General features: G+C 31.2%; 1 protein-coding gene across 5 annotated transcripts; it reads left to right on the top strand.

Moving 5' to 3' along the window:
- Positions 1-2,571: 2,571 nt before the first annotated feature.
- LOC106793734 (cryptochrome-1) lies at positions 2,572-13,643 on the top strand. 5 transcript variants are annotated; one of them, XM_014760904.1, is made up of 12 exons: positions 2,860-2,974; positions 3,150-3,339; positions 6,462-7,384; positions 7,574-7,825; positions 8,161-8,345; positions 10,318-10,547; positions 11,178-11,345; positions 11,805-11,945; positions 12,365-12,516; positions 12,894-13,096; positions 13,312-13,338; positions 13,453-13,643. In XM_014760904.1, the coding sequence occupies exons 3-12, from the start codon at positions 7,173-7,175 to the stop codon at positions 13,584-13,586; spliced, it is 1,704 nt and encodes a 567-aa protein (XP_014616390.1). In that variant the 5' UTR covers positions 2,860-2,974; positions 3,150-3,339; positions 6,462-7,172; the 3' UTR covers positions 13,587-13,643. The 5 variants fall into 5 exon arrangements, with proteins under 5 accessions (XP_014616394.1, XP_014616390.1, XP_014616391.1 ...); XM_014760905.1 differs by having other exon boundaries at positions 3,169-3,339; XM_014760908.1 differs by lacking the exons at positions 2,860-2,974; positions 3,150-3,339 and adding an exon at positions 2,572-2,839.
- The last annotated feature ends 135 nt before the right edge of the window (positions 13,644-13,778 follow it).

Consider the following 13,778-nt stretch of genomic DNA (forward strand, 5'->3'; position numbering starts at 1 on the left):
ATTTTGTTATAAAAAATAATAATAATAATAATAATAATAATAATAATAATAAATAAATAAATAAATTATAACCGATCGATAGTAATCGTCTCGTAATATTCTGAAAATTATATTAATATTAATATAATCTTTGGAAATGAAAAAAATTGTCATAGATCAAGGACGGGGATTTGTTTTTAAATAAAAAAGGTTATATCCATTTTCTAAAATACTGGAAAAGCTGCATTGATCTTTCGATCATCGATCTTTTCGAAGTAAAACATACTGATTTACAATATTCTTATAGTAATACATTATTCATCTGCATTTTATACCAACATAAAAAATGCCGCTAGTTCCCCATCTCTGTCATAGAGATTGTACGGAAAGTTATGTATTTAATTATATTATTTGGATTTTTTAAATTAAATCTAGAAGAAGAAGCTAAAAATAAAGATAATGCGATAAACTATAGTCAGTAAATTTTGTTCCAAATACGTATATACGACGCTAATGCTCAGAGATTATTATTATTAATAATATTATTTAAGTAATTAATTAAAGATCGTCGATATATATATGTAATTTTTTTCTTTTATCACATAAGTATGTATGCGACACACATCATGATAATCATGTTCATTACATGTCACGTGTGTGTACGGAAGTGCGCGCGTATTTATGCGCCTGCATAAATATATATATGTATATACATACATATTAGATCATTAAGCATGAAACGTTCGATCACTCCGATTACTTTCAATTTGAAATCGGACATTTCGTACTTAATGATTTAAAATATATATGTGTACATATGTTAACGTGAAAAACTGAGATGGGAAAATGTCAAGATTCACATAGTTGCTTGGTGTATGTCGAAATATTAATGTTTAAGAATAATCCCAAATATTCGGTCTTTCACCAACATATTTGGAATGTGTTAACCATTTGAATCTTACCATTCTGCAATTTCGATCTTTCACGGTAACATATACATATATATGTGAATACAATGTAATCATAAATCGAAACGAATAGTGTACAATAAAATTTTTGTGAGGTTGTTAAATAACACTAGAAGAGATATTAAAACGATATATATGTATAAATATAGGTAGATTTGTTGATAATCGTACTATAATAATTATAATAAAATAACAAAATCTATATATATATATATATATATATATATATATANNAAAAAGATATTTAGTTATAGAAAAAACGCTAAAAGATATTGTCAAGTATAATAAAACGTGTTAATAAAAAACACTATTATAAATCATAATAACAAGAAATAATCATAATTTTAACGGAAGATTGCGTAATTGTGTAAAAAATAAAAAGTAACACATGCATATTAGAGATTTTTAGAAAGTCAATTTTATATGCCGATAATATAACGCGCGTGACAGAACATTTAAATGGAAAAATGAAAAAAAAAAAGGAATAACAAAATAAGAATAATAAGAAAAAGATCGATATTCGGAAACATAGGGTTATCATCCTGTTTTTCTTGGTGCATTTTATATATGGAAACGAATAATAAATAGTTGTAATTATACCTCGAAAATAGTGATTATTTCCGTACTACTACTACTACTATTCTACTACTATTACTGCTACTACTAAATGCATACGTAATTTACAAGTGAGCTTTTATATATATATCAAAATTTTTATATTACCAAAAAAAAAGTGAAATATTTTATAGATAATATTTGTATATGACGCTTTCTATTTCGTGCTTTTCGTATACACAAATAGAACTATTTTTTGGTTAAAATAAATCCGGTAAAAAGTATAATAATAGCATTTTATATTAAACGTATCAACAACGTTTCCGCGTAACGCTCATTTTAATTGTTTTATTTTAGTCTACGCGTATATATATATATATATATATATATTGAATTAATCCGTTCTGTTATGTATAAAATAATTATATTATAGTAACATTGTCTTTGGTAGCAATCAATATTGCATAATGATTGGATAAATATTAAGTTTGATCGGTAAAACAGAGTCGAGTGCTTATAGCTAGCATTAAAATAAAACATTTATTTAGAATTATTTTTATGTAGATGAATAAGAAATTTTCGAAAAATTATTTTCAAATTATTTATTTATTTTCTTTTATAATTAATTATGTGTTTTTAAATAGCCGTGAAAGAAAGCCTATTCAAACGCAATGAAGTATTTCTATCGAGCGTGTACATTCGCGATTATATTAGTTACGTTCCTTTCACGTAAATTTCTTTATATTTTTTGTAACCGTAATACATTTAGAAAAAATACACTCAATACGATTTAATCAATTATAAACCATTAATTTTATCAATTAGCAATCCGCAAAAAAAGAAAAGAAAGAAATTTTGTATAAAATCCATCAAACGCATTAGAAGAATTTTCCATACGCATGATGAAGCGTGTCATAACGTCGATCGTAATCGATGACATAACTCGTGCCGCCGTTTTCGTAATTGAGGTGCAATCAACTGGAGAAGGTTTTCTCAAAAATGAAAAGGAAAGAAATGTAACGAAAAGAAAAATTAATGATTAATTATCAAGAGATCGTAATAAAATTTGAAGGAAACAAAAGTGGATAAAAGACAAAAATAGGAAAGTGCGTGTACGACCTCGTTTTGTAATAGTATAATCATTGGAATTTACGAAAAGAACCAAAAGTGAAAAGGAGGAAGAGGTGGGAGGAGAGAGAAATGAGGAGAATGTTGCACGATCGGTGCAACGAAATAATAAAGAGAGAGGCAAATACGAAGGAATGATCGTGGTAGCGACCATGGTGACTGCAATGTGACCGGTGTACCACGTGACCATTTGGACCAATCGGCTCTTAGTAAGAACTGGCGGTCACGTTGCGTTCGGCGTGGCAAAAGCTTTCCCCTTTCCCTCTGCACGCTGTTTCCCTTATCCCGCTTGCAAGCAGTAAGTGCTAGGCAAAGCATAAGCATCATTCTCCACGAATACCATGGTACACTTTTACTTTTTTCTCCTACATTTTTCTCTTTTTTTTTATCTCTCACTTTTACGATCATGTTCGATATAATTCTCGAACGCGACAAAACAAACCATACGAAAAGTTTCGAGAAAATCATTTCTAAGTGTCCGTGCATTAACATTTAAATCTTCGTTATTTATATTTATAGTGTCTCATTTGTTGTACAGTGCTAATTCTAATTATTGCGAAGAAATTGTTTCTTTATCGGAAATCGTACTGGAAACGATAACAGGAATACGATTTTTCATTCCTGACGACGTAAGATTTGTGTGTTTCTCTCTGTCGTATGATAGGTGAATGACATAAAGAAAGATCGTTAGAATTTCGCGCCTCTTTCGGTAAGTTTATTTTTTCTTGTTTTATTATTTCTTTTTGTACTTTATTTTTATTCAATCCTATTGCGTTAACGAGCTTGAAAAATTAATTATTATCTTGAAATGTCTACAAAATAGATTTGCGATATATGCGTACTTACTGTGTTTGACATATATACATACATGTATACATGTATAACATGGATATTGCATTCTGTTTTGTCGAGAGAAATGCGCGCGATAATTCGACGTATGAAGCGTGCAGTTTTACTCGGTCGGTAATGAAGTTTATTCTCGATGAATTCTTTGTCGATGATTACAGAATATTATATGTTATCTTATTGACTTTTTTTCACAAAATCGCAAAAAGAGAATAAACGCAATATTTTTTTTCTCTCTCTTTTATTAAATTAATATAAAGACAAAAATAATTAATTTTCTTTTATTAAATATACTTGACATCCCTCCTTGATTGAACAATCTTTATTTGAAGTATTACGATCTGTCATATGATCCACAATAAGTGTATATGTAATTTAAATTTAAATATATTTTTTTCTTTGTCCTACGTCTAACTGATATTCTCGTCAATTCTATTATTATTCCTTTGCTCTGCATTAATTCGTAAAAAGCACGTAAACATGATATCTTGAATATGCTTACTCTGTTAATTTCGAAACGTGATATAAGATATTTGAACCAAATATTTTCAACACATTTATTTTTTTTATTTATCGTTCAAAGACATCGTTAATTATTTAAATAAATAAATAAATTTTCGCGTGAATATTCATTTTGTAATTAGTTCTGTTTTATCAGCTGAAAATCAGTAATCCTTTGAGTATCGACCTATGTTGCATAATAACTGATTAAAAAAAAAAACAATTATGTCATCGGGTCAGCGTGTTATTCTTAAGCGAAATGAAACGACGTAATGACGTTCGTTTTCCGCGTTACCAGTAATTAAAAGTTAAAACCTTTAACCACATAGCGTCGATTTAATTCGCAAAAGTCGAAACTGTTTTTTTTATTTACTTTCCTTTTTCCATTAAATTGAGGTAAAGAGAAGGCTAGGAAAATAAAAATCATTTCGATATTTCAAATATTATTATCGTGATCGATCACACGAAAGAATATTTATTATTATTTTGAAGAGAAAAATTATATTACACTTTTACCGATAGAGAAAATAGTTTGATTTTTTTAACTAATTTTATTAATATTCTATTTTTTTTTTAATTTAGTTAATTTAGACAGAACCTAAAGTCGCTCCCTAAAATTGATGAAAGATCTCTAAACGTGAATTAGGATGAATTTAATTAGGATCGATAAATGAAGAAAATATTGTTTCTGCCTATGCAAATAATTTTTATATGAAAATAAGATAAAAACAAAGAAAATGAGACGATAAAGAAGACGATAGTTGAAAGGGTGTCACGTATAATGTTTAACGCGTTGACTGCCGAGCGCTTTTCACATGATTTGTCTCCACACCTACATGAATTTTCTATTATGGGATGCATATTTTGTTGAAATTTTGTTTACAATTGATAAACGGCGTTGTAGAATTGTATTTTGTCTATTTTTTATGGTGAGATCACCGGTGACCAGCGAGGCGCTGTAGGCCATTTTATGATTATTTGCTCCTAAATACGGAAAAGATTAAGGAATTTATATAGCAACGAATAATTTCTGACCGTGACGATTAATTTTATTTGCAGAAAACCTATACAAAGACCAATGAGATCGAGTTCTACAAAAAAATATATTATATTTACTCAGTTTATAATAGTCACAAATTTCCTTCAAAAAACCTCCAACGAATTGTTTAGTATTTTCTTAAAATTTTTCTATTTTATATTTTCTTTGAAATTTTATCTCTGTTTGCAAGATTCTGAAAATGAATAGTTTTCAACAAGTACTTACGTTGTAAATTCGATTATGTTATAGAAACAAGTAACTCGGAAAAATATTTCCATTCCCGATTTTAGGATGAAGTTAGCAAAGTATTTAGTACAATGTTCTGATGTTGAAGATTGCATTTTATCAAGCAATTACGTACAGAAAAGACGTAATCACGAATTAAAAAAAAAATCGGGAAATGCTGACTGTTTTTGTTCACATTTTCTTTGTAAAAAAAAAATTATTTTTGCATGCTTTGTATCTCATAAATTTCTTCAAACCTTTATAAAAACAATGGTATTATTTAAAAATTTATCAGAATCGATATTTATTCTAATTATGTATTTTTATTAACGGTCGTGTTGAGGTTACCGGTGACCTACACGGCAGTCAACGTGCTAATGAGTTTTACAAAGGCTTGACACTAGAAATAATATTTGTTCAATCACGTAACGTCGTCTATATTCGGGTTGAATGAGAGGTAGAATCGATCGTTACGCAGTTCGTGTCTAATCTATGTGTCGATAAAGGTGAATAAAATAGAAAGACATGGAACAATCTTCTTCCCGAGCGTTAACCTTATTTTTATTTTATCATTATTTTTTTCCTCTACCAAGAAAATGTAGTTTTCGATCGAGGAGATCGTGATTCTTCGGTAAATATTTTTCCGTTCGCGATTTGTAGTTAAAGGAAAACACGAGGGGATGATAAAAATAAATTCTATGTTTTTTAGTTTCTTCATTTTCTTTTCTTTTCTTTTCTTTTATTTAACAAATTTTTTTTACAGGATTGTGTATTTTAATCGAGAACTGCAATTTCGTATTTCTCTTTTTCTCTAATCTAGTCTCTTTTTTCTCTAATCCTGTAATTTCTACAGCTTATTTTAATCAGTCATTTTAATCAGCTTCCAAAACCTTTCTTATATTTTTCTTTTCTTTTCTTTTTTTAAGAATTCAGCTTAAATATATTTGAACATTGTTCCCTGTACAAAATATTACTCGCATGAGTTTATTCGTGGGGATACATATACATGTCTTACAAAATGTAAAAGTAAAAAAAAAAAAAAGGAAAATAGAGAGAAACACATAATAAGATGAATTTTAATTGGAAACGATAATGAAAGAGACTTTCGTTTTGCAATTTCTTCGTTTCTCTTTTTTCCCTTTCTCTCTCTCTCTTTTTCTATTTCTTTTTCTTTTTCTAACGAGGACACTGCTAATTCTTTTCTCTTTTTTTCCTTTCAGAAAGCGATAGCTCATAAAGAAGAAATGCGAGAAGAATCCTAAATCGGAGAAGGAGAAGAAAAAGAAGAAGAAGAAGAAGAAGAAGTTACGTTAGCATAAAATAATTGCGTAATGCCGTCGGATGATTAACAAGGAGCCTTTTGTTTTATCATTTTCTTTTTATCTTTGAATAAGAAAAACGATGAATTAAAACTTAGCAAGTTGTATCGTTCGATATTTGTCAAAAAAAAGGGAAGGAGACCGAGAGAGGAGAGAACGATTCGAAAGAGTGTTGTTGAAAGTGCTTTGGAAAAATCAGGACAACGGGAGGATTCATCGATTTTCTACAAAATGGTTGCGATTTGAGGCCAAGAGTAGAAAGATCGAGGAAAAGAAAGGAAGAAAAAAAGAGAAGGGAAAAAAATGTTCTAGTAGAAAGGAAAGAGACTAGAAGTTGAATGAAGAATCGTGAAAATCTAGTACAATACATCATCGTTACGTCGTAAGAGAGAAAAAAATAAGAAGATAGAGAAAAGATAGAGAGATCTGGTCGATAGATCGATTTATAGCTCTGTTAGAATGAGTCGATTTCAAGAATAAAGAGTGGAGAACGTTGGTTCCTAAAGACTTGTGGTGTGGTGGTGGTGGTGGTGGTAAAAGTGGGTGGTGATTTGTTAGAAAAGAACTTTTGTTAAAAAGTAATCTAAGACGAGTAAAATAATAAGAAGTAAAATGACGGGTAGTAGACAGAGCGAATTTGGCAACGGAGTGGCCGTGCAAAGAGATGGTAGAAAACACACGGTTCATTGGTTTAGAAGAGGACTGAGATTGCATGACAATCCGTCCCTCAGAGAAGGACTAGCCGGTGCTTCCACTTTCCGGTGTGTCTTTATATTGGACCCCTGGTTTGCCGGAAGCACTAATGTTGGCATTAATAAATGGAGGTAAGTTTATTGCATATAAAATAAAAACATTATTATTCTTTTATTTTTTACTTAGATATTTCTGTTAAGATTTAGACAATGATTATATAATGAAATTATTTACGATATTAAATTGAGTCTGATTTTAACAGAAATTCTTATTAAACTTATGATTTCTTCTTTTTTTTATTTTTTTTACGTTTTTATCAGATTTCTCTTGCAATGTCTCGAGGATCTCGACTGTTCCCTAAGGAAATTGAATTCCCGTTTGTTCGTAATACGAGGACAACCAGCGGATACCTTACCAAAGCTTTTTAAAGAATGGGGCACGACGAATTTAACCTTCGAGGAGGATCCAGAACCATTTGGACGCGTACGAGATCACAAAATTTCTACACTTTGTAAGGAGCTTGGTATCTCGGTGGTCCAGAAGGTCTCACACACTCTTTACAAGTTGGACGAGTGAGTCCAGAACACCTCCTTGACCAAAACATTTGATATAAAGCTTAACTCCCCTAAGGAGGATTTTATTATAAAGATATGTATGATGATCGATTTAATTTTAAATGGAGATTATAGATTTACCAGTACTTATTGTTATCATCCTGTCCTATCGGTAAAGTCCTTTCTGGGACATTTTTTTGAACGATACAATTCATTCTGGTTTACACTGCCTACATTTACAGAGTCTCCTGCTTTTTTCTTTTCTTTTATTTTTTTAACATTGTGAAAGTATATAGGAAGTATAGGTAGTCCCAATTGAGGATAATTCCTTAAATGATTTTCACATTTTACAGGATTATAGAAAGAAATGGAGGCAAACCACCTCTGACCTACCATCAATTTCAAAATGTCGTAGCTAGTATGGATACTCCAGAGAAGCCAGTATCTACAGTAACTTCAGTCTGCATTGGCGATGCTTATACTCCATTGAAAGACGATCACGATGATCATTTTGGTGTACCAACGTTAGAGGAACTCGGTACGATCAAATGGCTACAAATTTCATTAACATTTAAAAAAATTTGAAAAGACAATACGATTTCGGGGAAAAATAATGTTTGATTCATTAGAATGAGGGAATAATGATTGAAATAATTTCCAACATTTGTAATCGAATCTACGAATAATACCGAGCTCTATTCGATATTTATGTAGATAGTATTATATGTAGGAACACAAACATATTCATACACATATACACGTACACATATAGGAACGAGACGAACATGAGTACAATTGGCCACGTGCATGGAACCGTAAAATATAGGCTGCACTTTCATTCGTTTTCTTTTCTCTCTCTCTCTCTCTCTCTCTCTCTCTCTCTCTCTCACACACTCTTTCTCTCTCACACTCTTTCTCTTTCAACCCCTTCCTTTTTTACCTCTATTTTTCACAAAGGCCGTGTCACAAAACAAACAAGAAAATATTCAACACGTGCCAACTTTTCGCCCTTAATACGACCTACTTTATATGTTCTTGCGCGTTTTTTTTTCTTTTACGCGCCTTTAAAAAAGTTCTCTTTTAACTTATTGGGTCTGGCCCCGAGTTTCCTCATCTACACTTTAAACGCACACATGCATACGAAATTCTACACAGGAGCTTTTCTCTCTCTCTCCTTCTTTTTTTCTTTCTTTCTTTTTGTCCTAACAATAGCTTTATCATTCGAACTAATCTTCGTATTTAGATATGTACATACATGTTTTTACTTCTCTCTCTCTCTCTCTCTCTCTCTCTCTCTCTCTCTCTCTCCCTCTCTCTCTCTCTCTCATCTCCTTCTTCCTTTCTTTCTTTCGTTTATTCGAGATGTATGTAGTGAAAAAGTAAGAAATCATTGCTTACGATCACGTTACAATCTAACATCGAATACTTCTTCGCATTCCTAATAAGATTTCCTATTTATGGCCGACCTTAATCCGTAATCTCCGTGGGATATAACATACATATACGTGACGTCAGCCTTTGACAGAAAAGCGATATTACGGAGTAAGTCTTAACGTATACATAGATATTTCTACTTATATATATATATATATTCATAGATCTACAGGGAACATACATCCATTCATACATATACATGAATACGTATCGAAACATGGGGACATAGTAGAATGCGAAGCTTTTCGTGCAAATTCAAGCACTGAGAAATTTCCTTTTAAATATTCCCATTGTCTCCAAAGCATATATAATATCTGTCAAATATATATATATATATATATATATATATATATATACACATACATGTATGTATATACGAATAATATAAGACAATAGAGGCCATGATCTTAATGTTATCGCTCATACAAATTGCAGCAATGTTTTTAATCTCTTTCCCATTTCCATCTTGTTTACGACTACTTTAACATATTACTCAGTAATTCCTGTAATCGGTATTAAACTTTTTCTAAACAATAAATATATATATTGTTTAATAAATACACGTTCAGAAGAAAATGAAATTAAGTTGAAATTCAGAAAAAATATTCTAATACCAATATAAACAATTTAACAAGGGGAAGAAATAGACAAATCTTATCCTTTTCTTTTCTCTTGTATTCATTATTTTCTATGTAAAGTTTCGAGTATGAAATGATTGAGAAAATTGTAAAAGGAAAGTTGTTTGGGAAGCAAACGAAACGACTTCTTTCTTCGAGACGTACCGATAGGACTTTTTGAAAGTAAGTGAAGGAGAGACAGAGATTGTGAGTGAGAAGTGAGAGAAAGAGATTGTGAGTGAGAAGTGAGAGAAAGAGANAAGTGAAGGAGAGACAGAGATTGTGAGTGAGAAGTGAGAGAAAGAGATTGTGAGTGAGAAGTGAGAGAAAGAGATTGTGAGTGAGAAGTGAGAGAGAGAGAGAGAGAGAGAGAGAGAGAGAGAGAGAGAGAGAGAGAGAGAGAGAGAGAGAGAAAGAAAGAAAGAAAGATAAAGAGAGACCTAGTTTGTTTCTTAACAGGCTTCGACACAGAAGGGCTTCTACCGCCTGTATGGGTCGGTGGTGAGAGTGAGGCCTTGGCACGATTGGAACGTCATCTCGAGAGGAAAGCCTGGGTGGCGAGTTTCGGCAGGCCGAAGATGACGCCGCAATCACTATTGCCGAGTCAGACAGGCCTATCTCCTTATTTACGCTTTGGCTGTCTCAGCACCAGACTTTTCTACTATCAGCTTACCGATTTGTACAAAAAGGTATATACACACAAGACGGTGTTATATATACGTGTAACATATGTTTTCTATTTGTATACAGTTGGTCTCAGGAGTATTCGACACCGTGTACCGTTAATTTGAAATAATTTATATTTGCTTGCAATGTATACAGCTTTCAAAATTTGTCTCTACACGGAAAGATATTTTAAAATTATTAAACTTTTCAAATTGATTGATATTTTATTATCAAAGAACGTTTTATTGTTAGGGGAAATATAATTTGATATAAATGATAAGAAAATTGATCTCACTAAAATATTTGTACACCTCTAGACGAGATATATATAATAAAAATACAATTAATGTTTTTCTAAGTAGTAATAGATTAACTATATTTTACATTTTTCATAACGCTTTCAGCCATATACAAAGACAAATTTTCTTATCATTTATGTTAAATTATATTTCTCTTATAATACACAATGCTCTTTTGCAATAAAATTAATATTAATTTGAAAATTTCATAATCTTAAAACATGTTTCTTGTTAAATCAATTCAATTCGCATTGTTTATAAGAGAATTTTATTCGAGAAAAAATAGTTGATTAGAAAATAATTTATTATCAGACAATTTTCATTATTTTGATTGATTATTTTTAATGATCGTAGATTAAGAAAGCAGTACCACCTCTCTCCTTGCACGGTCAACTTTTATGGCGCGAATTTTTTTATTGCGCCGCCACAAAGAATTCTAATTTTGATCGGATGCAAGGTAATCCGATTTGTGTCCAGATACCGTGGGATAAGAATGTCGAAGCCTTGGCAAAGTGGGCGAATGTGAGTGCACTTTGTTTATTTTATTGATTATATTTGTGCCCATAATTATGAAAGTGATTTAATCTAAGTGAAAATAAAAAAAAATTAGATTATCAGTTATTTCACACGCCACATTATTTTAAACTAAATTAATTCAATGTCATTTTAACGATATTGTCAAAAATGAACCGTTAGATAGTGTTTGTTATTTCAATATTATATAGAATTCATTTAGTGTTTAAATATAATCCTTTAAATATCTCGAAATAAGAGATATATGACTTAGACTATTTTTATAGTTATCGGCACATTTAAAAAGATTTGTTTTATCTTCATTGATAAGGAAGTAATTCCTAATATTGATCGGGTAACCGGTAATGTAACATTTGTCATTTATCATGTACACATAATTTTCTTGTTTTCTTTCTTACTCGTTAACATAATTTTATTTCTTTTTTTTTTAAATATTTATTCAATTAGGGTCAAACGGGTTTTCCATGGATCGATGCGATTATGACTCAGCTAAGAGAAGAAGGTTGGATACATCACTTGGCGAGACACGCGGTTGCTTGCTTTTTGACCAGAGGTGACCTTTGGATATCCTGGGAAGAGGGAATGAAGGTAAAATGTCGCTGCATTGGCATTTTCCATTATTGAGCTCTCGTAATAAAATATGCGCTAACATTAAAACGTTTTGCTGATACCATGCTTCTCCCATTGTATACAATGCGTGTCTAAAGGACTCGTTAACATTTCACGTCGATGAACATTTAAATCTTGATATTAACGAGAATATACATTTTCTCTTTAACGTGTTTTGTATAAATCAAGGAACAAGAGGTGTTTCGCGAAGAAAATAAATGTTTATTTATTTATTTATATTTATTTAATTATTTTTTTGTTCGTTTGTTTATTTTTTTTCTCCCACTTCTTTCAATTCATACACAACGTGTTTGAAAAAATGAAGAACTTTCGTAAAGATTTCTTATGTTTATTTTTGTTTCGCGAGGGAAGGTATACGTAAGTTTTTTCTTTCGAAGGTCTTCGATGAACTTCTATTAGATGCCGACTGGTCGGTGAATGCCGGTATGTGGATGTGGTTGTCGTGCAGCTCCTTTTTCCAGCAGTTCTTTCATTGCTACTGCCCGATACGATTCGGTAGAAAAGCCGATCCAAACGGTGATTACATTCGGTAAGCGATCATTTCGTTGAGAACAACAACAAAAACTATAGACAAAGATTAAATCGGTGATAAATTTGACATCTTTCTCTACGATATACATTATACATATATAAAAAGAAAAGAAGATAGAAAACAATATTTCGGTTTTAAATTTTTACCTGGGATATCTGTGAACCAAAAAATTACTAATAATCGTATATTGTCGATACTTAACAGTCATCGTAGATTGAAAAAAAAAACTGTAAATCGAAATGTAGATTTTAAAGCCGTCATCTTACTACGTAATAATTAATCTCCCTTATTTTATTTCCTATAATTTTTTTTTTACTATATTACCTCTCTGTTACACGAAACTTCGGGCCACTTCGATCAACGATATATCGCAGACGTTACCTGCCAATATTGAAAAATTTTCCTACAAGATATATCCACGAACCTTGGAACGCGCCAATTAGTGTACAACGAGCAGCAAAGTGCATAATTGGCAAGGATTACTCCCTTCCTATGGTGAATCATAGCAAGAGTTCGCGAATCAACTTCGAACGAATGAAGCAGGTTTATCAGCAGCTTAACAAATATCGTGAGAACGGTGAGTGTGATAAAGGTTGATGATCTCTCCTTTAATTCTCCTCTATGGTAGCAGAAATCAATTTGCGAGCTCTTCTTCTTTCTTCTTTACCGACTGAGAAGAGTGAAAGAAGAAAATAGAAAGCAATTGAAAAAAATAACAAGAAAACACAAAAGAGAGAAAAAGAAATGAACTAATTTCGTTTTGTTTTTCTTTCTTTCCTTTCGTTTACACAGGAACTTCATTCAAAAGTGAGTCAGTTGGTGAGTCATAATATTCTTTCAATTTCTCATTAATCATTTACGTTTATTCGTAAAAACAGAAGGATATTCTTATTCGTAATTTGTCAATTTGATTCATGTCAATTCGTTTTAAAGGTTTACTAAACGCATTATTGCCGTCTAATATGAAAGTCAAGGAAGAGCAAGACAAAACAAATCGTCCATTGACAAATCTTAACGAAGAGGACCGAAAAATGGACGCTAATGATGCTAATATCGCACAACAATAACGATCGTAGTACCGATCGAAATGATATTTCTTTCAAGAAGATATCGTTAACTTTTTTTATTGTTATTTTATTAAATTATCATCGTCAACCAACGCGAAAAATTCATTATTTTTCATTTTCCAATGTTGACGTCATCTTTCCTCTCTCTCTCTCTCTCTCTCTCTCTCTCTCTCTCTCTCTCTCTCTCTCTGT

The sequence above is a fragment of the Polistes canadensis genome, unplaced genomic scaffold (genome assembly GCF_001313835.1).
Source record: "Polistes canadensis isolate GaletaPanama2010 unplaced genomic scaffold, ASM131383v1 scaffold_17, whole genome shotgun sequence".
Lineage (NCBI taxonomy): Eukaryota > Metazoa > Arthropoda > Insecta > Hymenoptera > Vespidae > Polistes > Polistes canadensis.